This window comes from Hibiscus syriacus, unplaced genomic scaffold (assembly GCF_006381635.1).
Source record: "Hibiscus syriacus cultivar Baekdansim isolate YM2019G1 unplaced genomic scaffold, ASM638163v2 tig00111151_pilon, whole genome shotgun sequence".
Taxonomy (NCBI): Eukaryota; Viridiplantae; Streptophyta; class Magnoliopsida; order Malvales; family Malvaceae; genus Hibiscus; species Hibiscus syriacus.
Window position 1 is genome coordinate 898,339 of NW_024062999.1, and position 25,243 is coordinate 923,581.

Here is a 25,243-nt window from a genome sequence, read left to right on the forward strand (position 1 = left end):
ATATCAGTTACCATTTTAAGAAAATAAATTTTAAATCGTTCCAGAATTGAAAATGGTTTTAGAAAATTCGGGTGACATCTATAATCTGTATAGGTATAATTATACGGGTTATGTGTGTTTCATTGTTGTTCACTGGCTGAATCACTAGTTAGTTCGATATCTGACTCGGGTTCAATGATGGGTAGCAACACTCCTACGCTCTTATCGTACTTCTCCCAATACCCCTTGAAGTGGTGGAACGACTTATACATTCTGGGTTCTCTGACGTTCTTGAAGCATTACACTTTCTATCATTACTAAATCTAACTTACTCATCGAGTCACTTTTCGATACATCCCCTGCAATGTTCCTCATACTTAACCATTCGAATATGTGCTCTACCAGAGATACTTCGACGTATTATGCTTAGTATGGTTACATCGGTTGTAACTCATTCCGTTTCTAGGTATGTTTTGTCATTTATGTCCCTCACGAACTAAGTCTTACTATTACGGATCATACTTAACTCTTACGGGCCTTAAACAAGTCAAATCTAACCATCTAAAGTGAGTAATATCAATACTCTACTTGTAGAATCGATACCCTATGTCAAATATCGATACTCCTATGAGTATCGGTACCAAAAATGTATTTTGTTACAAAAAAAAGGCCTCAGTATTGATACTGTCACACTGAGTATCGATACTCTTAGCCTGAAACCCTAGTTTTAGTCCTAATTCATCCAGTATCGACACTGTTCATCCCAATATCGATACTTGAACCCTAAAATAGTTTATTTAGGCTCAAAATCACTCAAAAATCATCCCAAATTACGTGGTTTGGTTTCTAAATTTATTTTGAAGCTTTAGTAAGTTGTTTTGGATCTTAAGGTATCATAAAAACACATTATTAACACCTAAACATGAATTACTTAATAATTAAAAAATAAACCCTAAAATGCTCAAATCACTAAATCTTAGCAAAACCTTTAAATTTATGAAAAGTGAATAGTTCAAAGAATTATAAATACACCACATTGATGTTGAATCCCGAATTTGATCTTCTTGCTTAGCCATACTCTTTTTCTTGGTTATTTGGATGAAAACCCCCCACTTTTCTTTAGCTAGAGAGAACCCAAGACTTTGAAACATTAATATGAGTTTAATGAAGGGATTGTGAACGAAAATGAAGCTTAAAGGAAGTGAGAAATAGCCCAAATGACTTAGCTTTGATTTTGGCTCTTTTAAGTGAAAAAAAGAAGAAAAATGATGAAGAAATGGGGGAGGAGAATAAGAAGAATGAAATAAAAAAAGGTTTATCTTTATAAAATGGGAAAATTACACTCTTGGTCATTCCCATCTTTCCACCATTCAAACACTATCTTTAAATGGCTAATTGTGCCTAAGTCCGAGCCCAATTATCCCAATGACTTTACTTATGAATTTCGCAATGTCCACTTACCTCTCGAGTAAACCTAAAACTACTATCCTAAAATTTGAGGTGTTACAGAGACAAGATATTATGATTATGTGTATGTGATGATTGTCTATTGCATGAGATGGTTGATAGTTGTGTGATACTGTGGTTAGAGACCTAGCATATGTATACTCATGGTGAAGGTCTTAGGGGTAGACTAAATGAAGCATGAGACTCATACATTTATGATAAAATTATTAAACTTTAAGTAGGTAATACTTGATTATAATCATGCATGTATCTGCTGCTTATTATCATGTTTTCTATCATTCTTATGTTTATACGATTCATAATACTGCTTATCGATTATACTATTAGACTTTATAAGCTTAACATTTGAATATTTTTGGTCAAAAGTGAATCGTCTAAGTCATTCGAGGACCACTACCACAGCAAAACTTCCAGTATCCCCTCTAGAGTATTGTTTTATTACTTTAGTGGGCATGTGTATTCACAGGGCCCTTATTATTGTATTCATATTTAAACTATGAGTTTTTATTATTTTGATTTTAAACCATGTGTCATAAAGCTCTTATTTATTAAATTATTTTTATAACTATTATAGATGTCTATTTTGGTAAACCTATTGTGTTTTAAATGGAAATGAAAATGTTTTAAATTTTAATGGTTGTCTCAGTAGCCTAATGTAACACTTTAGACACATTCATGTTTAAGTTGTAACACAAACTATACTATATTTATCATTTAGGTGCTTAAATAATTTTTCGGTCAATCTAGGTGTCACACGTTACAAATCTTATAATTTTAAGTGCATCATTTGTAATTACCATTAAAAAATCTCGTTAAGTGACATTTGTTGTATTAAGATAATTTTGAATATTTTATTTTAAAAAACTTAGAAATAAATTATTATATTTAAAAAAAAATTAAAAAATTTCCCCAGACCCTTCCCTTTCTCTCATCGTCTAGCTCCATCCCTTTCCCTTCTTTAATATCGCCCCATCCCCTTCTCTTTTCCTCCCGGCCTACATCTACCTAATTCCCTTCCCTATTTCTCTTCCTCTTGCCCCCTTCCATCCCCTTCATCTCCCTTTACTCAATATTAGCATTGGGTGACGTTGGTCGGAATGATTTCAAAACTAGTCACTGTGATTATGTTGTCGGTGGAGGTTCAATCGGGTAAAGTTGTTGTCAACGACAACAACAAAAAATGACGGTGACCGATGTGGGTATAGGAATTGAAATAAAGATTTTCAAAGTTTTGATTTTTAAGATTTCATATTTTTTTAGTTTTTTTTTAAGAAAATGTATTTTTAAGTTTTTAATTTAAATTAAAATATTCAAAATTACCAGAATACAACACGTATCATCTAATAATATTTTTTAAAGGACATGAGAGTTAGAAAACTTCAAATGATAACATTTGTAACGTTAAACACCTAGATAAACTGAAAAATAGTTTAGACACCTAAATGAAAAAATGATATAATTTAGACACTTAGGTGGCGTTTGGTTCGCTGGAATGTTTATGAGGGAATTAGAATATGTGAAGGAATTGGAATCCAATTACATATTCTGTTTGGTTCGCAGACATGTCAGATGAATTTGATTTCAGTAATGTAAAATGACAGAATTGCCCTTCTTGTTTTTTTTGCTTTACTTTAGTTTATTTTACAACTTACATGTAGTAATATATTATAAAAAATTAAAAAATATTAAATTTTCATTTTATTAATTGATTATTCATTTCAATAAATTATAAAAATCATGTTAATAAACATTATAAGTTAAAATCATCACAATCAAAATATGTTAATAAGTTACCAAAAGATAGAGCAATATTTCGATACATTCCAATCGGAGTATGTTAATTAGTTACCAAAAAATATACCAAAAATTATTTTTATTCAATATATGAATTAGAAACTCGACACGACTCAAAATAATAAAAAAAATATTTTTATTCAATAAAAACATTGACTTAATTGAAATATATATATATATGGGTATTATTGTAATTATTCCTAAATATATAAGGTAAAATTATATATTTTTTTCGGGTCGGTCCGGTTTTTTTCACCCTAAACTCGACCCGACCCGACCCGAATATCACACTTAAAAAAACCCGACCTAACTCGACCCGAATATCATACTTAAAAAACCCGACCCGAACAAAATAAAGTTTCATCCGACCCGATCCGAATATATGAATTAGAAATCCAACCCGACCCGAATTATATATATTTTCGGGTCGGTCCAGTTTTTTCACCCTAAACCCGAACCCGACCCGAATATCACACTTTAAAAACCCGACCCAACCCGAATATCACACTTTAAAAACCCGACCCGAACAAAATAAAGTTTCATCCGACCCGACCCGAATATATGAATTAGAAATTCGACCCGACCCGAAATAATAAAAAAATATTTTTATTTAATAAAAACAGTGACTTAATCCGACCCGACCTGAATTATATATATTTTCGGGTCGGTCCGGTTTTTTTCACCCTAAACCCGAACCCGACCCGAATATCACACTTAAAAAAGCCTGATCCGACCCGACCAAAATAAAGTTTCATCCGACCCGACCCGACCCGAATATATGAATTAGAAACCCGACCCGAAATAATAAAAAAAATATTTTTATTTAATATATGAATAAGTTACCAAATGATTGATGAGGGTAGTATGATCAAATTTCAATTTCCTCTAACAAGAGAATTGAATTCCATCAGGGATTCCAATTCCCTTAAAAAACTTGAACCAAACATAGGAAAGTGGTGAATTGAATTTCAATTCCCACCAATTCTATCCTACCAATCGCCACCTTAGTTTTATATTAAACCTTATAATTTTAAATATTTTCTCTTCTTCAATAAAATTAACAACTTTCATTTCTATATAAAAAAAATAACTTTAACATAATTTTATTGACTATGAATATATTTAGCCCTTTAATTTATGGGGGTGGAACAAGAGTAGGAGACGAGAGGGCCAAATTATGCGTAATTGTGTGGACTATTAAGGCCAACCAACCACAGTGTACATGCATGATTATGGATATTCTGGCAGCAGTTCCGCAAAGTTGGGCAAACTACCAGGGACAGAGCCACCTTAGGTCGAGGGCCCACTGCCCAACGCCCCAATATTTTATTATTAAAAAATATATGGGAAAGTATGAAATTAGGGCTTCAAATTTCAGTTTATTTTGATTTTAGCTCCCTCATTTTCTATGGTTAATTATACTTTGTTCCCCTTAAGTTAGAATCCTGGCTCCGTCCCTGCAAACTACCATGTCCCCTATACATTTACAGGAATAGATATGCCAACGAGTGTGGGCATAAATAGTTAGGATTTTGAAATTTGAGCTTGTAAGGCCAAGTTTGAATCCTAGTATTGTCATTTGGATAATCTGTAAATTCATATGTAAATCTCAATTGGATCTTAGATATACCCTAGTCTTAGACTGGGAGAGTCACCCTTAACCTAAACTATATTTGTATAAAAAAATTATAGGAATAGATATAAAATTCAACTCGACTTGATTTTATAAGATTAAGTTTTTATAATAAAAAGTTAAATTTGAAATAAAATGAGTTTTGATAAGAGAAAATATTTGATTTGACATGAGCTAGAATATTAGTATAGATTCTTTATATTAAGATAATTGTTATTTTTATATACAATCCGTTGATCTAGTGGGATGAGACACTATGTCCTTTAAGCAAGGTTAGAGGTACGAAACTTGACGTTTGCGAATTGAGCAAATTGGGTTGAGAGAGTCGCTCTCGCTTCTGCAGTACCCAATCTGGATTAGTCGATCAATAAATCGGATACCAGTGATTAATTTAAAAAAGAAAATAAAGATGATTACTATAAATATATTTTTATATTTATTTTCTTGTTATCCCTTACTTTTTAAATAAAAATGACTGTTTTTGTCTATTTATTTCGTGTCGAGAAGAATTTTAGAGATAAGTTTTGAATAGAGGAAAAATCACTAAATACTATATTAGATTTAGATTTAAATATAAATTTAAAATTTTAAATCGAATTCGAGTCGATAAAAAAAATCCAATCTATACTTTTCTATATACACATCCATTATAGGAAGCATACATTCACATCCTTTGGCACACAACACAACGAATAGCAACCCAAGTGTTAATACTCATTTAAACCAATCCATTATGAGCTAATAGGTAGGCACTGCCGTAACAACATCCACACCAACTTGTACTTGTGCTACGTATGCATGTCCACTATTTCAACCCCTAATTAATTTCACCCTATATGGATTTAATTATGTAATTAATGTTATATAATTTGTTTTTTAATGATATAAAATAATTACGATATAATATTGGTTTAAATATTTCTTAAATGATAATAGGATTGAACGACGAAGCTGAAACAAAAAATAAAAAATAAAAAAAATTGATTCGAACCGAACTATGCGATTCGGTTTAAGTTTTTATTTTACGGTTCAGTTTCGGTTCAATTTAAAAATATAATTATGTAATTCGTTCCGTTTCAATTTTTCAGGGAAGACGTTTGTTCTAAATTAAACCCAATTATTTTTAAAAAAAGAAAAATTATCCAAAATAAATTTGTTTTAAATTTATTATAAAACAAATCTAAATAAATAAAATTTGAAAACTAATAATATTTTTATAAATTATAATTTTTATATTTGCATTCAATTTAAATTTTATATTTACTTTATTTACATGTTAGGTTTTAAAAACAGTGAATGGTAAAAAATCGTAAAATTGAACCAAACCAAATTCGCAAATCGCAGTTTGATTCATATTTAATTAAATATATCACTTGCATTTATGTACATAATACATACTATAATCGGTTTTCTTTTTCCTATTAAGGGTAACAGATTTTTTATTTAGCCCATTTGGGCACACCAATATTTATTTTAGATAAAACGATAAATGCTACAGTTTTCATGGAACTCGTCATATGGAGGTGATGAATTTCAATAAAAATATTTTTTTATTTAAACTCGTCACCTCGGTGAGACTAGGCATGTGCATGAGATCCGAACCCGACGAGTTTCGACCTAATCCGACCTGATCAGGTCAGTTTTTTTTAAAAAAAATGGGTTCGATCAAGTCGGGTTTTTTAAAGGTGATGTTCAGGTCGAGTCGGGTTCGAGTTTAGGGTAAAAAGTACCTGGCCCAGGAAAAAAATATAATTTTATCTTATATATTTATGGATAATTACAATAAGATCCCTCTATATATTGTTTTTTTTTCAATTAATTCCTATTTTTATTAAATAAAAATAATATTTTTTATTATTTCGAGTCTGGTCGGATAAAGTAGGGTTTGGATTTTTTCTCGAAAAGTCGGGTCGGGCTCGGGTTTGATGGAGGGTGTATATTTTTTAGGTTAGGTCTGAAGGGAGTAAAAGTTTTTGGTTGAGTCGGGTTGGTCGAAACCCGACCCCTGCCCATCCCTAGACGTGACGAGTTACAATAAAATATATTTTTTATTAAAATTTATCACATCAAGATAAAAAATTTGAATAATTTTTTTATTAGAACTAATCATCTCGACATAACAAATTCTATGTACTGTAGAAAATAACGTAGATCCTCGTCTAAAAGTGTTTGTTCTCTATTTTGCAACGAGTCAAAAAAGCCCTTAAGATTAATGGTTCGGCCCAATCTAAAAATAAATCCCAAATTTAACAGATCAAAAGGAAAAAAACAAGCCCACAAAGGAAAGAAGAAGACCATATTCAGTTAACCACTTAAAATAATAATAAATAAAAAAATCTCCATATTTGGAAATGGTCCAAATGGAGCCAAGGAGGCATTCGAATAACCGTTTTTCCATTTTGGGGATTACCCAATCCATCCATTGTCCTAAACTACCCTAAATATCGATTTTATCACAAAACTTTACATTAATTCAATTTTAAATATCAAAACTTTATTTCGAATTTCGAATTTAATTAAAGAATTCAATCATTAAACAATTATCAATCGGATGATGTGACAGTTTTAGTTTTGATACGGAAGCCAGAAATATTTTTTTATTTCATATCACTATTTTTCTTCATTAGATTTTTTTTACATTTTTTGTGATTATCTTAGAATTGCCCGTCCAATTCAGTTGGTAGAGCACAAGGCTCTTAACCTTGTGGTTGTGGGATCGAGTCCCACGGAGGACAATTCATAATTGCCGGAGGTATTTCACAGAAGTTGCTCTCAACATAGCATTGGGGGCCAACTTACTACCCTACCTCCCCCTTATCCTATTATATATGAGAATATGATCAACTAATTTTTTTTGTGATTATCCTAGTCGCAGATAAAATCATTTCATCATCTTATTCAACATCCTAAAACATCTTTAAATCCCACGAAAATAAACATAAAAAAACATAATTTCTTTGGTCTGACGATTTAATGGATTTGATGGGTTTATAGTGTTTGTTCAAAAATAAGAACATTAAGAAATATTTTTTGAGTAAACAAACAACATATCTTAATACTAGCATCATCAGACGATTGTCGGGAGAAATAAGAGCATTAAAACATTGAATATTTAGATATATTTTTGTCAATTTTAAGTAATTTTCGTCGAAAATTAATATGGGAAGAAAAACCGAAGTCATAAATAAAGATCAAGGAGTAAAGTGTAACTAACAATAAAAAATAAGTCAAGATCTAAATAAATAAAAATAAAGAGTCCAAATAAGTAAATAATCTTAATAAAAAGTTTTGAGATGTGCAAAGCCCCCTCTCCGTCCAATAAAAAAAAGAAAAAGTGAAATATGAACATTTTGATATCAATTTTATTGTACATGATGAAAAATGATAAGAGAAGATTGATTAATAAAACTGACGATATTCTATATATATCAAATTGATATGTAACATGAAATTTAATGCTTAAAATTTGAAGTTTAATAATAAAATTGATATGTAAATAAAATTTATGAAAAAATATCTACTTTATTAATGATTTAACGATTTAGTGTCGTGATTAAATATTAATTTTAAGGACAAAATTAGACTAAAACTTAAATTCAATGATATTCAGTATATTTTACTCTTAGGGTGCGTTTGGTTCACGTCATATTAGATTACCGGGGAATGTAATGTCATTCCCCTATTTGGTTGGCCAGTAATCCTATTGATCGGTAATCTTTTATTCCCAACAGTGATATTTTTGGTTATATTATTGGGAATGTGATTACACCTTCCTTTAGGTATTGTTGGATTACTGACATGTTGGACTAAAATGCCCTTAATTTTTTTCAAAAATATATTTCTTCTGTTGTTGAATAATAAAAATTCTACGAAAGTTAAATTACAAATTTATCCTTAAACTATTTTAGATTTACAAAAAAAAATCGATAATTAAAATTTTATATGAAGTTTAGGGGTTAAAATAAAATTTTACTCTTTCATTAAACCTATTTATCTTTTCAATTTTGTAAAAAAATGTTATATAAATTTTATGAATTTAAATTTTTTAAAGAAAATATATAAATTAATTATAATAATATTATAGTAGAATTCAACTTGTTAAAAAATAAATATATAATAAGGGCAATTTGGTAAAATATACATTTCAATAATTTTTTATTCATTTAATCAAATATTATAATCTTACATTCATGTTAAACAAACCAAACACAAAATACAATATTCCCAGTAATCGTATTCCCACCAATAATCCTATTTCTACTGATAATCATACGTTCTATTAACCAAACACACTTTTATTTTATTTTATTTTAAAATAAAAAGAAAAAATATTTTTTTTTTAATGAGCAGTGTGTGTATATTTTGAAGTGAAACCCACCCTCTTAAGGCTCCTTCGGTTTTTGGCGGCTGTCCCTTCTCCACGGCTTCCTTCGTTTCCCTTCTTTAACTTTCCAAACACTAGGGTTTTCTTTTCTTTTTCTCTTCACTTTCTCTCTCTACCGCCTCTTACTCCTCTATCTCTATCTAAATATCCGCCCTTTATCTCTCTCTGCTCATGGCCACTCCTGATCGTATCCGTCCTAACTTAACTCCTCTGGGTATGCTTTGGTTTATGTAGATTTGCAGATTCGGTGTTCCTTTATTGGCTTTTTCATTGTCTTCTCTTTTGCTCTTGAGGGTTTGCTTGTTTTGAAGTTTCAAGCTGTTCATATAAGTTTTTTTTTTGGAATAAGCTTTAAAGGGTTTCTTTTTACAAGTTTATTCAAAAGTTTGTACCTTTTTTCCTATTGGTTTATGTTAAATTCCAGCTTTTATGGATTCTAGTTTGATGGTTTTTGAAGTTCATGAATTTGAATGTGTTTTTATATATTTGGATCAGGGTCTAATGTTTCTTTTTCCTCCCCCCCACCCCAAAGGTTTAGCTCAAGCTTTTCATCTTCTGTAGATCTGGATAAGACGTTTTCATGAAGCTTATGCTTTCGAATGTGGTTTCTTGTTTGGATCTTTTATTGTTGGTGTTTGTATATATGCATACATGAATTGATTTTGGGGTTTGTGATGTTGATTGCTTTAAGTGACATGCTTTTTATGTATTTCAAATTTTGTATTGTTTAATTTTTAAGCCTTATGTTCTGTTTTCATCCTTTACTTGCTATAATTACAGAAGTTGCAGATTCACTGGAGAACTTGTCTTTGGATTCCCAAGCCAAGACCACAAAAGTTCCTGAACCTGTCAAGGTGGTAAATTCTTGTCTTGATAGAAGTTTTAGTTGTTATTAGTTATAGAATAGTCGGTTATAGGCATTGTTCGATTCTATTAATTTTGTTTGGGATCTATACTGGTTGCATGTTGAGATGAATATGTTTGTATTTGATATGCATAATTTCTATTAACAGGATTTCTACAGTGATAATGGCTCTTATTTGTACCCGCAAACATACGGTTACATGTCGTATGCCCCGTATTCTATTCCCAGTCCACCTCTTCCTGCTATGGGACATGATGGTCAGCTACATGCTTTGCAAGAGTACTACTATCCAAGTCCGTATTACCAACCGACGCTTCAAACTACTCAAGCCAATGCTTCTCAAGTTGATGTTTCAAGTTTCGGTGTTGCCGAACAAGCTTCTTTACCCGTTGAAGGAAACAAAGGAAATTCAAGTGCTATAGCGAGTGGTGGTGGGTCTGGGTCGCTAAAATCAACCTTCAAGAGTTTCTCTCTGAATCCCAATGCTTTCTATAAAGGAGGCTTGCCAACAGGTAATCTATATCAAGATTATCGGGACCCGAGATTTAGCTATGATGGGATTCAGTCGCCAATTCCTTGGTTGGATATGTCCATGTCTCCTAATGGGCAATCTGATGCAAATAGTGGGTTCTCTTCATATACGAACCTCTCTTCCAGCGGGAATCAGAATTTCCATGCCTTCCCTCATGTCATGGTATGTTTCGAACTGTTTAGTTACTTGCACGAGCAAAGATACGGAGTTGCATGAGTAGATTGATAGGCGGTCTTGGTCGATATATGTAAGATTACTTGTATTGCTTCTTTCATCGTTGATTGACGTAATTGTTCTAATGATCTGACTGCAGAATATGCACAATGCTAGACATGCATCAGGTGTAGGCCAAGCATTTGGATACATGAACCACATGTACCCCAATAATATGACCTATGGGTATGGACACACCATTAGAGGTGGTGCTGGTTTTGGATCATACGGCTATGATGCCCGGAAGAATGGACCAGGGCTGTATAATGTTGGTAACTACAACAAATCTAGGTTCCGGGGTTATGGAAAAGAGAATCGATGGTTTCAATGAGCTAAACAAAGGACCCAGAGTAAAAGGGTATAAGAATAAGGATGGTTCTGGAACTGCAACAGTAGCTGTCAAAGATCAGAACCTTCCACAGAATATGATTAATGATGAGAACGTTGTTGATCTCGTTCCAGATCTGGAACAATACAATAAAGAAGATTTTCCCGAGAGTTATTCAGATGCCAAGTTTTTTGTCATCAAATCCTATAGTGAGGATGATGTCCACAAAAGCATCAAATACAATGTGTGGGCCAGTACATCTAATGGCAACAAAAAACTCGATGCTGCATTCCGTGAGGCCAATGAGAAGTCCGATGGTTGTCCTGTATTTCTATTGTTTTCGGTGAGTACGATCACCTTACCATCTGCTGTGCTGATTTAACGAGTATATGATTTGCTTGATTCTCACCAAGTCTGCACCACATTTTCCAGGTTAATACCAGTGGACAATTTGTAGGATTAGCAGAAATGGTGGGTCCGGTTGATTTCAACAAAACCGTAGAATACTGGCAACAAGATAAGTGGACTGGTTGCTTCCCTGTGAAGTGGCACATTGTTAAGGATGTTCCGAACACTTTGTTGAGGCACATAACGCTTACGAACAATGAGAACAAGCCTGTCACTAATAGTAGAGACACTCAAGAGGTACACTATATGTGTGCGTGCGCGAGTGTGTTATATATTTCTCCTTTTGGTTATTCTTATGGTTCATTTTAAATTGGTTGGTGGCTGCTGTAGGTTAACTTTGAGCAAGGGAATCAAATTCTCAAAATTTTTAAGGAACATTCCAGCAAGACATGTATCCTTGATGACTTCGAATTCTACGAGACTCGTCAAAAGATAATCCAAGAGAAAAAGGCCAAGCATCGGCTTTTACAGAAACAGGTAAGTCCGACTCTTATAAAAGACGTGTCGTATAGAATCCGATCTTTGGCTTGCATATACAGTTCTTTATATTAACCGTCTCGTATTCTCCCTAAACAGATTTCAATCGGAGAACCTAACGATGACCCTGTAACCGATAACAAAGAAACTGCACCAGTAGCAAACGAGACATCGGAAAGATCAACAGTTGCATCGACTGTGGATGGAGGCGTGAAAGCCGTGGAAGTGAACAGATCGGTCGGTGCAACCGAAGATGGTCCGGTGAAACCCGTTTGCGTGGCGAGTGCCTGCTGAATCATGGCAGTTTGGATTTGGAACAGGGGGTTGTCGTTTTGGTTTGTTAATTTAAGTTGGATCAATCGGCGTTCAGGTATTGGGACCGGTCTTCATAGCCTTATTCCTTGGAATGCTGGAATAGGTAAAATACATCTTACAGAGTTAAACCACCATGAGCAGAATGTTATTGCTCATTAGCCTCTTTAAGGTTTTTGTTCTTTAATGAGAGTTGAAAATGAAAAAAAAAAAAAAAAAAAAGAAAAAGAAAAAGGAGAATTTTAGTATTGTTTGTATCTTTTTATTGCATTTGACATACAATGATTGTCTTTTACTCTCTTTTACACGTATCTTGCAAACGTTACTCAGGTTTATGTTCATGATTTTTAAGGAGTTTTAGTATTTCTTTTAGGGTTAAATGTATCGTCACCCCTCTCTAGAGATGCACAGAAGCCGGATTTCAATCTGATCCGGATCGGATAAAAACCGATCCGGTTTTTTCTCCCAACCCAAAAACCGGATTTTAAAAAAACCGGTTCGGATCCTAACCGGTTTGGAGGGTTGGATGGTGTAACCGGTGTAACCGGTTTTGGTTTGCAAAAAACCGGTTTTTTATCTGATAAAAAAACCGGTCGTTCAATTTTTTCTCAAACCGGTTATACTATCCGGTTTTTAAATATCCGATCCGGTTTAAAAAAAATCGGTTTTTCCAAAATCCGGTTTCGAATATTTTTTACCCAAAATCTGATATTCGGATTTTTTGTGCACCTTTACCCCTCTCCATCATCATCAATATTTGTCCTCGAGCATGCATCAGTTCAACATACTAACTTTTCTATTTATCTTCCATCTCGTTTCACATTTCAAAATATCAACAAAAGTCGAATCCACATCAAATATTCGAACCAAAATAACAATCAAATAGAAGAGCATGAATAGGTTAAATTTATGACAATTAGAACATCTCATTAGTTCATTAATTTTAAATTTGATAAGACTTAACACTCTCACATAGATTCACTCAATACTCTCAAAGTATTTAAGGTGTAATCAACTCTCCAATTCAGAACATAACACAATATTACCATTAGGGGTGTGCAAAAAGATAATATCCGATCGATTTGATCTGTTCATCCAGTGATCCGATTTAAAAATTTGGATATTTGATTCGTTTTTCAATTTTTGAATAATTTGGATCGAATATACGAAAAAAATTCGAATAATCTGATTGGATACGAATCGAATAAATTTCAATTTTGGATTATCTCAAAATCCAAAAAATTAGGCTTTTAGATTTTAGATACCTTTAGCATAATAAATAAGTAAACCATTAAAGCTTTAATCCAATAAAAGTTAGAATATTTAATTATTTATTGTGTGTAGTAATTAATATATATATATATATATATATATATATATATAATATAGTAGAAGTATCAAATAAATTACATTAAATCATAAAATTTTAAATTATTCTTTTTTTCAAATTAAATTTTATATTCAGATACTTATATCCGTATTTGGATATTCAATTTTTTTGGATCGGATATAAATCACTATTTTAGGTATTCAAAATTTTTAGATATTCAAATTTTGGGATTAGATCAGATCCGATATCCGAATTTACACACTCCTAATTACCATAGAATTGCAAGTGAATCAAATCCCCCACTGTATATGAATATGATGCTCAAATCAAAGGGTTTTTTTAAATATTGTAACACGACATAGGTAGTAGTATGGTAAAAGGCAAAAATATAGGCTCAATAGTCAAGGCAAGAGATACTTATAAGATCAAATTCACAAAACAATATCAAACAAAACTCAATCAATCAAAAGAATTTCAACATCCAAACTTCAACTCCCTTTTTTCCCTTCACTTTTTTCTTTTTCTTTTCAGTTATTTTCTTTTCGAATATTTTTCTCTTTTTTTAGCACTTTTTTAACTTCATTTTTTCTTTTTCTTTTTCGTGAATAAATTGTTCTCTTGTCTCGACAAAAGAGGGATAAAATAAAAATGCTATGAGTTTAAAGTATGATAAAAATAAAGAAAAATGGAAAAATGGCTCAAAATGGCTAAATAAGGAAAACAAATGGGTAGACATTTTTTAAGGAATGAGAGATGGGTTAATCCTAATTGCCCATATCATTTTAAATCATCAAATTCAAATTGTAGTCTCAACATGTATTCACAAGCAAGTTCTAGAATATAAATACTAAGTTCGACACACTCAAGACAAGAAAAATGAGCAAGAATATAATGAATTGCTCGATAGGCTCAAATCTTACCAAAAGGTGTATTTAGCATTAAGTCAAGTGCAATTTTAATGAAAGAACTCATGAGATGTCATTGTAGCGTTTGAAAAACACTTATCACACTATCCATTTTCATGTATTTCAATTCAAACAAAAATGTGTTCAAAACTTTCGTGACATTCTAAGATATTCAACAAAACTCTAGATATTCAATAGAAAATTCAACATATTCGAACTAAAGCATACCAAAATTCAAACATATGAACAATAAGAAAATTTTGATTTGATTCCACTCCTCCTTACTTAAAGGGTATTACCTCAATACGAAATAAAGTAAATTAGTAGAGATAAAAAAACTCCCTATGTTTAGCGTCGGTTGATCTTAAATTAAATGATGGCGATGAGGACTATTTGGAAGAGAAGTCATCGAAGGATGTACCAGTATTAAAATTCCCTACGAGTAAGATTGCCCTTCATGCGAATCAATGTTATGGTCATTATTCGAGTTTGATCGAATTTACTTGATGTACCTAAAAAAAGAAAAATAAATAAGCAGAAAAATAAAAAAATAGTAAAAAATTGATAGAAATAATAAAAAATGGTTGCCTCCTATGAGAATTTTTTTGTTTAACGTCGTTAGCTTGACGACCTAGTTTAGACTACAGGTTTCACGAGAGATACTTCCTTCACTTCATTCATTTTTTTTTCCAAATGAGAGTTTCCTTATGAGAAATTCTATGATTCTCGTCGGTATTTTTTGGGATCTTATCTAAATTTAAAATAATAACCGACAATGTATCTCATTCGCCCAAAATCATGTACTTCAAACGTCTTTGCAATGGTTTCAACTCTAATTGTGGTGCCTGCAAAATAGATGGAAAAAGTTTAGATTGAAAAGACTTTAAGCGTAAATATAAATCAACGTTAGAAATATTTTCCAACTCTATTGACACATCAGCTTCATCATTCAAGTCCCTGTGCAATTTGTCAAAATAATTGTGCTCAATAAATGGTTCAATAACATTGATAAATCTAACATTTGCCACAGAATTAGGATATTTCATGGCCTTGTAAACATCAAACTTCACTACTTCATCATTAAACTCCATGGTTAGTATTCCGCTTTGAGCATCGATCTTTGTTTGTGCTTTACTCAGAAACGGTCTTCCGAACAGAATTTTGGACCATTCTCCATATTGATGACGTAGAAGTTGGCTGGAAATATCGATTCATTTACTTTTAAAAGAACATTTTCAAACACTCCTTCTGGATATACCACCATCTTTCAACAAGCTGATCGTCACCCTTGTTTGTCTCAAATAACCTATGTTAAGAAACTTAAAAAAGATAAATATATAACGTTAATCGAAGCTCCTAAATCACACATGGCCATTTTAATATCAACCTTACCAATTTTGTAGGGAATTGTAAACATACCTCGGTCCTTGTATTTAGGCAGGATTTTTTGTTGAAAAATAGCAGAAAAATTTCACACTGCATTTACATGAATCATATTATCTTCTTGAAGGCTCAGACAATAATTTGTTAGATGATCTAGCATAGTACATATTCCACAGAAGCAAGCCAGACCTTTTTTACCTACAAGAAGGGTTTGTACTATATTATTAAGTTTATCATTCTTATCTTAAATGGAAGAAGAACTTATCTTGTGAACCCGTTAAGTGGGTCCATTAGAGAGATAAAATTGTTGAACGTTGGCGATCATAGTTGAAAATCCCTAGCCACATGAGGTGTCATGTTTACAAGGGCTCATCCGCTTGCCGTATCGATTATTTTCATCTTCATGGGAAATAATTCATCATAGAAATATTGTTGGAAGGTTTGTTCCGATAAGTCATGTTGTGGACAACTTACACACAATTTCTTGAAGCATTCACAATAATCGTATAATGATTCACTATCTTTTTGTCGTATCCCTACAATATTTATCTTTAGCTCGCTGACTCTAATTGTAGGGAAAACTTGTCAATGAATAAACGAAACATATCGACCCATGTATCAATTGAACAAAGAGGTAAATATAATAGCTAATCTTTCATCGATTTGACTAAGGAAAAAGGAAAAACATAGAGTTTTATTGTAACATCCTCAAACCAATACAGATGACTCGATCCGATCTGAGGTGTCATATTAGGGCTACAAGAGCGACCCACAATAAAATCCAGGAAAAATTAAAATTTTTGTTAGACTATTTCAAACTAGAAAAACAATTTAACCATGGCCATTTTTGCACCAAATCTATCATTCCGTTCGCTTAACGCCTCTCTTCGACCCTCATCAACAATTTGGAATGTTGTATGCTTCCCGATATTAAGCTCGGATTGAACCTGTACCACATTTTCTTTGGAACCAATTACAATAACCTCCTTGCTCCCTTCTTGCTGCTTCCCTTCCTCTATCTCCACATCTCTCATTCTATTCTTGCTCAACTCATTATGCATTAGTAGGTCGACTTCACTGCTCGAAGGGTCTGTAGATAGCCGAGGCATGGTCCTCGCCCCCGATCTTCACCCACAACTTTCTTACCCCTAGTTGTATCACTACCATCGGCCTCAGTTTGTTGAATCCCATCTTCTCTCGACATCAAAGCCGCAAACCGGGTTCCTCCATTTTGGTTCTCCTTACTTGGCATTACACGGTCTGATTCTACGATCTTTTTATTCATGGGAGCCTTCTTCTTTCTCGGGGCCACTTGCATCTAAAGACCAAAGGGATCCTTGGGAGTGATCGCTTTAACTCTTTGTTCCTCTTGCTCAGTATGATTCACCTTTTAACAAGTAGTCGATGTATGATCATACATTCTACATGCGTAACAGATGGTAGGTAAACCTTCATACTCTACCCCCTGATGCATACCATCAATCATCAACCTCGGGATTAAAGGCTTATTCAAATTCACTACAATCGTCAGTCGAGCAAACTGACCACGCCGTCCTTCAGTAGTATTGTAATCGATCCTTACAACTACACCCAACGCCTTTGCAATTATCCAGAATAAACTCTTTATAATACCGTTAGGCAAACCTGGGAGACGAACCCACACTAGAATTGACTTCGGGTGATCATCCGAGGTTGAGAAGTTCTTGGACCAAGTTTGTACCGTGAGATAACAACCGTAGATCATCCAAGGACCTCCCTCAAGCACCTTATCATAATCCGCGTCTTCCGAAAATCTTACTAGGAAGTAATCGTTATCCAAATCCACAAGTTGCGATTCTCCAACCGGCTGCCATAACAGTTGAATGCGATTCAACAGAGCCTTGTAACCTATCGATTTCCCTAACAGGAGGACAACTATTGATTTAGAAAATTTATCATCAATAGCTTGATGAACTCTCTCAGAGAACTGAATATCTGGTATGATGCCCTCCAATCTAATCTGCACGTCACCCTCTAACAAATCCACGTTCAAATCAGAGATCGGGTGTCGCCTTGTGACGCCCTTCCCTGTCTAGCCACCGTATCACGGAACGAGGGTTTCCCCCTTAGCTCGTTCTCACCAGCATCCGGGGTATCCTTCATCTCTTCGTCCAAACCTTCCAACCTTGTCCCCGAGTCCTTCGCATGGATCCATGCCTCCTTAACAACCGGGGAAACCTCTCCAACAGGTGCTATCCCTGACCTCTCGGGAGCATCGAAGTAGCACCAGGATTAATCCCATCTGGTGGCCGTCCTGACGGCTTGTCCAAGTACGTACCATTAGGGTTTCTAGAAAAGTCAGAGAGAACGTAGGGCTCCATCTGATCTCTCTTTAATTTTTCTCTTCAATATGCACATATTTTGTTATTTAACATCATTTTGTTGACTATAAATTATTAATTTTTAATTAGAATGATTGTCCAATTCTATTTATTAAAAAATAATAATTATCCATAAGAACCAAAATCATAATAAACATAAAATCTTATTAGGATTTAATCATATCAAACATTAAGATTAGAATACTAAATTTGTGGAAGCACACTTCAATTAATTTTTAGAAATTATCTAAAGATTGAGATATGGAGATTACCTAAAAGGTTGATATCTGACCCGAATAATAGAAAATACAAATTGACTTGTTCTCGGAGACTACTACATATAATTGGTTATTAAATCAGTTATCGTGTGTATTATAATTTTGTCACTCATTAAATTATAAATACAACTTGATGGTAATTATACTTTTATTTTCATAATACTTTTAATATCTTGTGATACATATAACATAATTAGTCGCATAATCTTGTATAATATCTTATGATAACCGTATTATTAAGTATCTATGACCATAATTATGAATTTTAATCCAATAAAATAACTTACGATACTAATCTCATCCAAAATTTTATTATTAATATTAATATTAACATATCTATATGAGTTAGGATAAAAAAACTTGGATTAGTGAAGATACACAATTAAGATTATTAAATTGTTTTTCTTATTACTATATTTTCATTTTATATTATTAATTTAAGTAATTTATTTTATTCATCTAATGATTATAAAATATATAAAATTCAATTAAATAAACTACGAATTTAGTATCTAAACTACCAGTTTTGATCCGTGTTAGTATCTAAATATTTATTTTTTTTAAAATCATACATAACATTTATTTATTTTTAGTATTTTGTCGTTAAAAACTCAATTGACGGTCTTGTCAACAGTCACATCTAAAGTGATCAATCGATGAAGCCCAAATTTTCTAGCCCGCACCTTTTTCGACTCTTTGAATGTAATTTCAACATTCGTTTCACCTGAAAACACCTCAATTTTCCCAAATCGATGACTTAATCTTCGATTTTTTTCATCATCCAATCTCCAAGGTCTATCATCTAATGTACTTGAAACTAGACTATGTTGGTAGACTTATCATTCTCTCGTGGTCCACCGTTTGGATTGGCTGTCCGTCCATCGGAACTAGGTCACGTTAGACTATTATTAAGCTTTTAACGACGGATATTAAAATAAAACAAAAACTAAACCTTATGCATGATTTAAAAACCTAAAAATTTAAATTCTAAAATATACCAAAACTAACAATTTAAGTCCTAATCGAATAGTTTAGCCTTAATTTATAATATTGGTTCAAGTCCGGATTACATTAGCTTAGTAGGTAAGCTTTATTTTCTTCCCAATATAACCGGTAAAAGCCGGTAACTGACGTTTCCTAACCGGACAGCCGAGTCAACGTCTATAAATAACAATAAGTAGGGTACAAAAGGTCACCCCGATCGAAACACTGCCTCTCTGTCCTCCTTATAAACCAACCCCTCAAAAATCTCATCTTCAAATCCACACCCTCTCAAATCCAATCCTTTCTCTCCTTTATCTTAACCCAAAATCTTCTCTTCTCTATATATATAAAAGGCTCTCGTTTTCAAACACTCACTCTCAGTTTTCCCTCCCATTTTCATATGTTTATATATAATGGTTTAAAATTCCCAATTTTTTCCGTTTAAAAAAGTGTTGAATTTGCTTAGATCTGAATGAACCCGATCTGATCTGTTTTTGTAGCGTGTGTTTTCTTTCACTCCTTTCAAAAATCGTGGATTATATATCTTTTAACGGGTTGAATTTGGTTAGATTTAACTTTTTAAAAAGAAAAACCTAATTTTTGGTCCACGGGTTGATTAGATTTGACAAATTCCTTTGGGTTGATTTGGAATTGTGTTTAGAAGAAAATCCAGAGCTTTTTTGGGAAATATTGGGGTTTTTTTTACAGAATTTAAGGTGAGCTACAAAGAAGAGAATGGCGGAACAAGGTGGCGTAGAAGGGAGCCAACCAGTGGATCTTTCTAAGCATCCATCTGGCATTGTTCCCACTCTTCAGTAAGTTCCCTTTTGTCTCTCTTGTCGTCTTCGATTCTAACACGTTTATATTCATAAGGTTCTAGATGGGGAGATCTTTAGAATTTTAGATGTTTTTGGGCATGGGATTTTCAGGAGAAAAAGAAAGTTGCTTTGGAGATACCACTGGCTGATCCTGAAATATTTTTTAGAGTAGTTACGCATATGTTAACAACACAATTTCTGTACGGATGAGCACAAATAAAATTTCGTAAAATAGTTAACTAATCCGAGAAAAATCGGATTTCATAGTTGACACTTGCCCACCCTAAATCAATTGTGGATCCGGGTCTTAGTATTTTGGTGATTTTGTAAGATGAATAATTTGGCTGAATAGCGATTGTGGATATACATGATCTTTTGGTAATTGTGAATTAGAGTTTTGAGTAGGCATGCTAAGTAAATCACAGATAATTTGACCGCCTCATTGTACTTGCCCCCTTAGAAAGGCTACACCATAGCCCCATTCACCTGTTGCCTAAGCTGCAGCAATTTTCTCCAATCCCAGCTGCGCCTCTTCCTTTAAGAACATAACCTTTGATCAATTCTACCCGAAGAGAACCAGCTGAAGATAGAATGGCATGTAGGGTATCCCATGCACACATTTGCACTTTATGTATTCCTGCTGATGAGAAGTTTGTGAGATGGTTTTCAATTATGTTGTGGGAAGGTTGGTTAGGTGGTGTAGGGATATGCCATGTTAGCTTGTGGTGTTTGTGAACATTGAAAAGAATTTTAGAGAAACGAGGTATGATTTATGTCGGCTGAGTAGGCTTTGTTGGACATTTTTATGACGCTTGAGTGTGATTTTGTATCATAATAGTGGAAGTCTTTTATTGATATATTTGGATATTACTGTTTTGGTGTTTCATTATGCTAACAACGTTTCTTAGATATAAATGGCGGGTAATTCTGACAAGATGAATAATAAATACCAATGGTTCTTAGGTTGTTCTTACCTAATGATTCGAAATATGGTGGGAGATACTTGCAGTGAGATTCAGAACAACATCTGTTCTGGATAACATGAGAAAGGAAGAAGGCTTCGAAAGGAAGGAAGTGGATTTGGAAGAGTATTGAGTTGGATCTGGGTTGTGTTTGCATCCCATATCTTGGGGTGGGTTTGAGGCGGGTGTAACAACAAATCTTTTTGGGTCGGGGTCAGGTTATAAATTCGATAATTTGGGTCGGGGTGGTTAAAAAGCCAACCTGTTCTGCTTCGTTGCCATCCCTAATCATGGTGTTGCCAAATGGCATTTTGAATCTTTATTAAAAAATTTTAATTTTTTAAAATTATTTTAGAATTCCAATATTTTTTTTTAAAATGTGCAAATTTATGTGACAGAATCACATTGTATCATGTGGGTATTTCAATTTCTTGATTTGAGAGTCTAATTTAAGTGCAAAAAGATTTTAGGGCCTGATCTTTTTTCTCAAAAGTTTGAGGGCTTCATACACCCTTAAGCCTATAAAAGATCATTACTAAGCTTGATTCACTAGCGTGTTGAAATAATATACCATTTGAGTTAAGCCACATCTCTTAAGTCTTGTTATTTTGTTCTTAAGAGGGATAAGCCTGCCAATAAGTTGAGTTGCTTGACTTGTTTTAAGCCTAAACATGTCAGTAATTGATACTAACGGGAAATTGTAACCTATGTGATTGGGAAATTTATTTTTAGAAGTGAGACTTCACAAAAGTTCCTTCATGTTTCTACTTTAAAAACTATTGAGTTTGGCTGTATTTCATATCCCGGTGTTACTCTTGTTGTGTTTCTAGGAACATTGTATCAACTGTAAACTTAGACTGCAAGTTGGATCTTAAACAGATTGCTCTGCAAGCTCGAAATGCAGAGTACAATCCAAAGGTGTGCTACTCATGGTTAAATACTTGTTAATAATATACGAATTTGTGTAGTTCTAATTCTGCTCTGCTGTTATTTGGTTGCTAACCGTTTTTTATAAAAATAACCTACAGCGTTTTGCTGCAGTCATTATGAGAATCAGGGAGCCCAAAACTACAGCTTTGATCTTTGCCTCTGGAAAGATGGTAATTCATTTCTTATTTGACATCACATTCACATGCAATTATTGGCTGTGGAAGTTTGTGTCAAAACTATTTAGTAAATTATTAGGTCTAGTGTGTTGAACATGGTTCAATTATTGATTTACTAAACAGCTTTCCTCGCTTCTTCAGGTCTGCACTGGTGCTAAAAGTGAACAGCAGTCCAAACTGGCTGCAAGGAAGGTATATATATATCTTTGAGATAGCTTTTTAATTCTGTTTTTGAACTATATTAGAGCCCATTAGCTTTCTGTTAGTTATTTTTATCATTAGAATAGGAAGATACAATCATGAAATTGGTGATTAATTGAGATTTTTATTTTCTGCTTTCAGTATGCCAGAATCATCCAAAAGCTTGGCTTTCCCGCCAAGTTTAAGGTACAGTAATTATTGATTTCTTTTGTATTTTTCCCATGCAAATAATGATCAAAATATAGCCTGAAATCTCAATCCTTCAATGATGTTTTCTCCTACTTGGTCAATCATTTTCCATTTTCTGTTGCGATTGGCAGGACTTCAAGATTCAGAACATTGTTGGTTCTTGTGATGTTAAATTTCCCATCAGACTTGAAGGTCTTGCATACTCCCATGGTGCCTTTTCAAGTGTAAGTGACAGCCCACGATCATTGGGTTGTTTCCTTGTGTGTAAGAATATTAATATGCATGTTTTGTAGGTTGACATTTGGGAGTCTGAGATATGAGTGCGGGACTGCACTTGCCTTTTTGATACGTGTATGTGCATTGTTATAGTTAGTCTTTCCTTACAATCCACTTGGAGTCTACTTACCCTTATATTTGTCGAGTCCAGGGACAGGGACCAAAGTTTATGGTCAAATTATTTTTAAAATGAGGTATCATACGTATTGTAAAACAGCCTTTAGAACATGACGATACGTTTAGGCTTGTCGTAGTTAGCTTTGGCCTTTATTTTTGTAGTTCAAGGTGATTAAAAGCAGTGTTTGTCAAGACTTGTTTGTCAGGATCAATGATCGGTCGGCTTATCTTAATGTTCTATTAATGCAGTATGAACCAGAACTCTTTCCAGGCCTGATCTATCGAATGAAACAACCAAAGATTGTGCTTCTTATTTTCGTGTCAGGGAAGATTGTGATCACTGGAGCTAAGGTGATACCTCGGGCCTGCCTGTCTTCAATGTTCATGCAAGCTGTTTATGATTTAGTTTTTACTAATTTTCGTGTTTGAGTCTCAGGTGAGAGATGAGACGTACACCGCCTTCGAAAACATATACCCTGTCCTTACAGAGTTCAGGAAAAACCAACAATGGTAAGAAACGACACCCTCTCCCCTCCCTCTGAAGTGATTGATTCTTATTATTTCTGCGATCATCTCAGAAGAACGTTGCAGACATCGCCTCAGTCTGATCTTTAAATCTGGTGGCAAATAATAAACCTTTGAACGGGACATGGCTTTTCGGATAGAATTTGATGGCAAAATACAACCTTCTTCGACTCGGGTATGGATACCGCGTTTTCCCGTGCCATGGTGTTCGGGAGTTAGATTTCAAGTATAAATATATAGCGAACAAGGGAATCCGGTCCGTGAGATCGGCACCTAGCTTTTCGGTTGTGGTTTTCGTATAGGGTTTTCGATGTCGTCGAAGTCAGTAGGGTGCTCAAATGCTAGAAAGTGCTGAGAACCTGTGAATGGGATCAGATTCCTTAAGTTTTCTTCTTGTCATGCATGAATCCCTAAACCCTATTGTTTACCTATTTGAATATTTGGGGTTCATCCGACCTTGTAATATGAAGGACTTCTCACCATCATTAACTAAATTTTAAACACGGAGGATTTTAGAACTTCACGTACATAGGTTTTCTTAATTTCTCAAGTTTATTTCATTTCATTTAATATATATGATATCATTAAAACTTAAATTTCAATTGCCATATTTATTTAATTTTAATATATTATATTTTTAAAAAAAATTAAAAAATTAATGATGTCATATTGTAAAATTTTTAAGGTGATTATTTTCTTAGTTACTAATAATGTAAATAGACATGTAGATATCATTCGAATCGAGGATCTTAAAGTAAAATAACAATTTTTTTAACTATCGAGTTATTAAATGGATCAATTTAGCAATTTATTGTTGTCACGTCACAATTGGGTCAATTTGATAAAAGCTAAACGTTCAAAGATCTCAATGTAAGTTTAAAGGTTAAAAGGATTAAAGTGGTTAAGTTAGAGGGCCAAAAAGGATATTCTGCCTTTCTTAATTTAATGTATAGTTTAGGTATCTAAAAATGTATCTTTCTTAAATCTTTTTTTGAAATTTTATTTGCATAACACATATCAAATAACAGTCAAATTTAATGATCGTGATGGTTCAGAAACCTAAAAATATAACGTTAAAAATATTAAATATATATTTTTAATAAAATATATTTAAATATAAGGTTACTATGGCTGCCTATAAGTTGGTAGACTAAGTAGATATGATTAATTGACAATTAATTTAGTTTTAATGGTCACGTAGGTTTGTTAGAAGTCATGTCAAAAGATCGTGATCTCTCGAGGTGTCAATTGAAATCAATCTCCTAAGTTAATGGACTGAACAAAGTAAAAAAGGAAACATTTGCAGTCTTCAACCGAACCATATACTCATTGTTGAAATACCAAACACACTTCTTTCATACTTCAATATATTACACAAACCACACACACACAAACCTTAATTATACTTGTTATAACT

General features: G+C 33.2%; 2 protein-coding genes across 5 annotated transcripts in view; both read left to right on the forward strand.

The window, feature by feature from the left end:
- The window catches only part of LOC120154837 (TATA-box-binding protein-like), a 30,746-nt gene extending 6,463 nt beyond the window's left edge, over positions 1-24,283 (forward strand). The window contains exons 3-12 of one of the 4 annotated variants that reach the window (XM_039166483.1): positions 9,224-9,228; positions 20,349-20,447; positions 22,243-22,330; positions 22,441-22,512; positions 22,660-22,710; positions 22,861-22,905; positions 23,040-23,132; positions 23,551-23,652; positions 23,738-23,811; positions 23,880-23,924. In XM_039166483.1, the coding sequence (XP_039022414.1) occupies positions 20,368-20,447; positions 22,243-22,330; positions 22,441-22,512; positions 22,660-22,710; positions 22,861-22,905; positions 23,040-23,132; positions 23,551-23,652; positions 23,738-23,811; position 23,880 (606 nt within the window). In that variant the 5' untranslated portion in view covers positions 9,224-9,228; positions 20,349-20,367 and the 3' untranslated portion in view covers positions 23,881-23,924. Of the gene's footprint in view, positions 1-9,223; positions 9,229-15,223; positions 15,235-19,858; positions 20,448-22,242; positions 22,331-22,440; positions 22,513-22,659; positions 22,711-22,860; positions 22,906-23,039; positions 23,133-23,550; positions 23,653-23,737; positions 23,812-23,879 lie in introns of those variants that run through there. The other 3 variants (XM_039166484.1, XM_039166486.1, XM_039166482.1) reach the window with 3 other exon arrangements.
- On the forward strand, positions 9,248-12,596 carry LOC120154836 (YTH domain-containing protein ECT2-like). Its single transcript, XM_039166481.1, is given in 8 exon segments — positions 9,248-9,471; positions 10,038-10,114; positions 10,271-10,816; positions 10,968-11,182; positions 11,184-11,538; positions 11,628-11,840; positions 11,934-12,080; positions 12,180-12,596. Coding segments are annotated over 8 exon segments (1,791 nt in total). The 5' UTR covers positions 9,248-9,428; the 3' UTR covers positions 12,375-12,596.
- Positions 24,284-25,243: the final 960 nt, after the last annotated feature.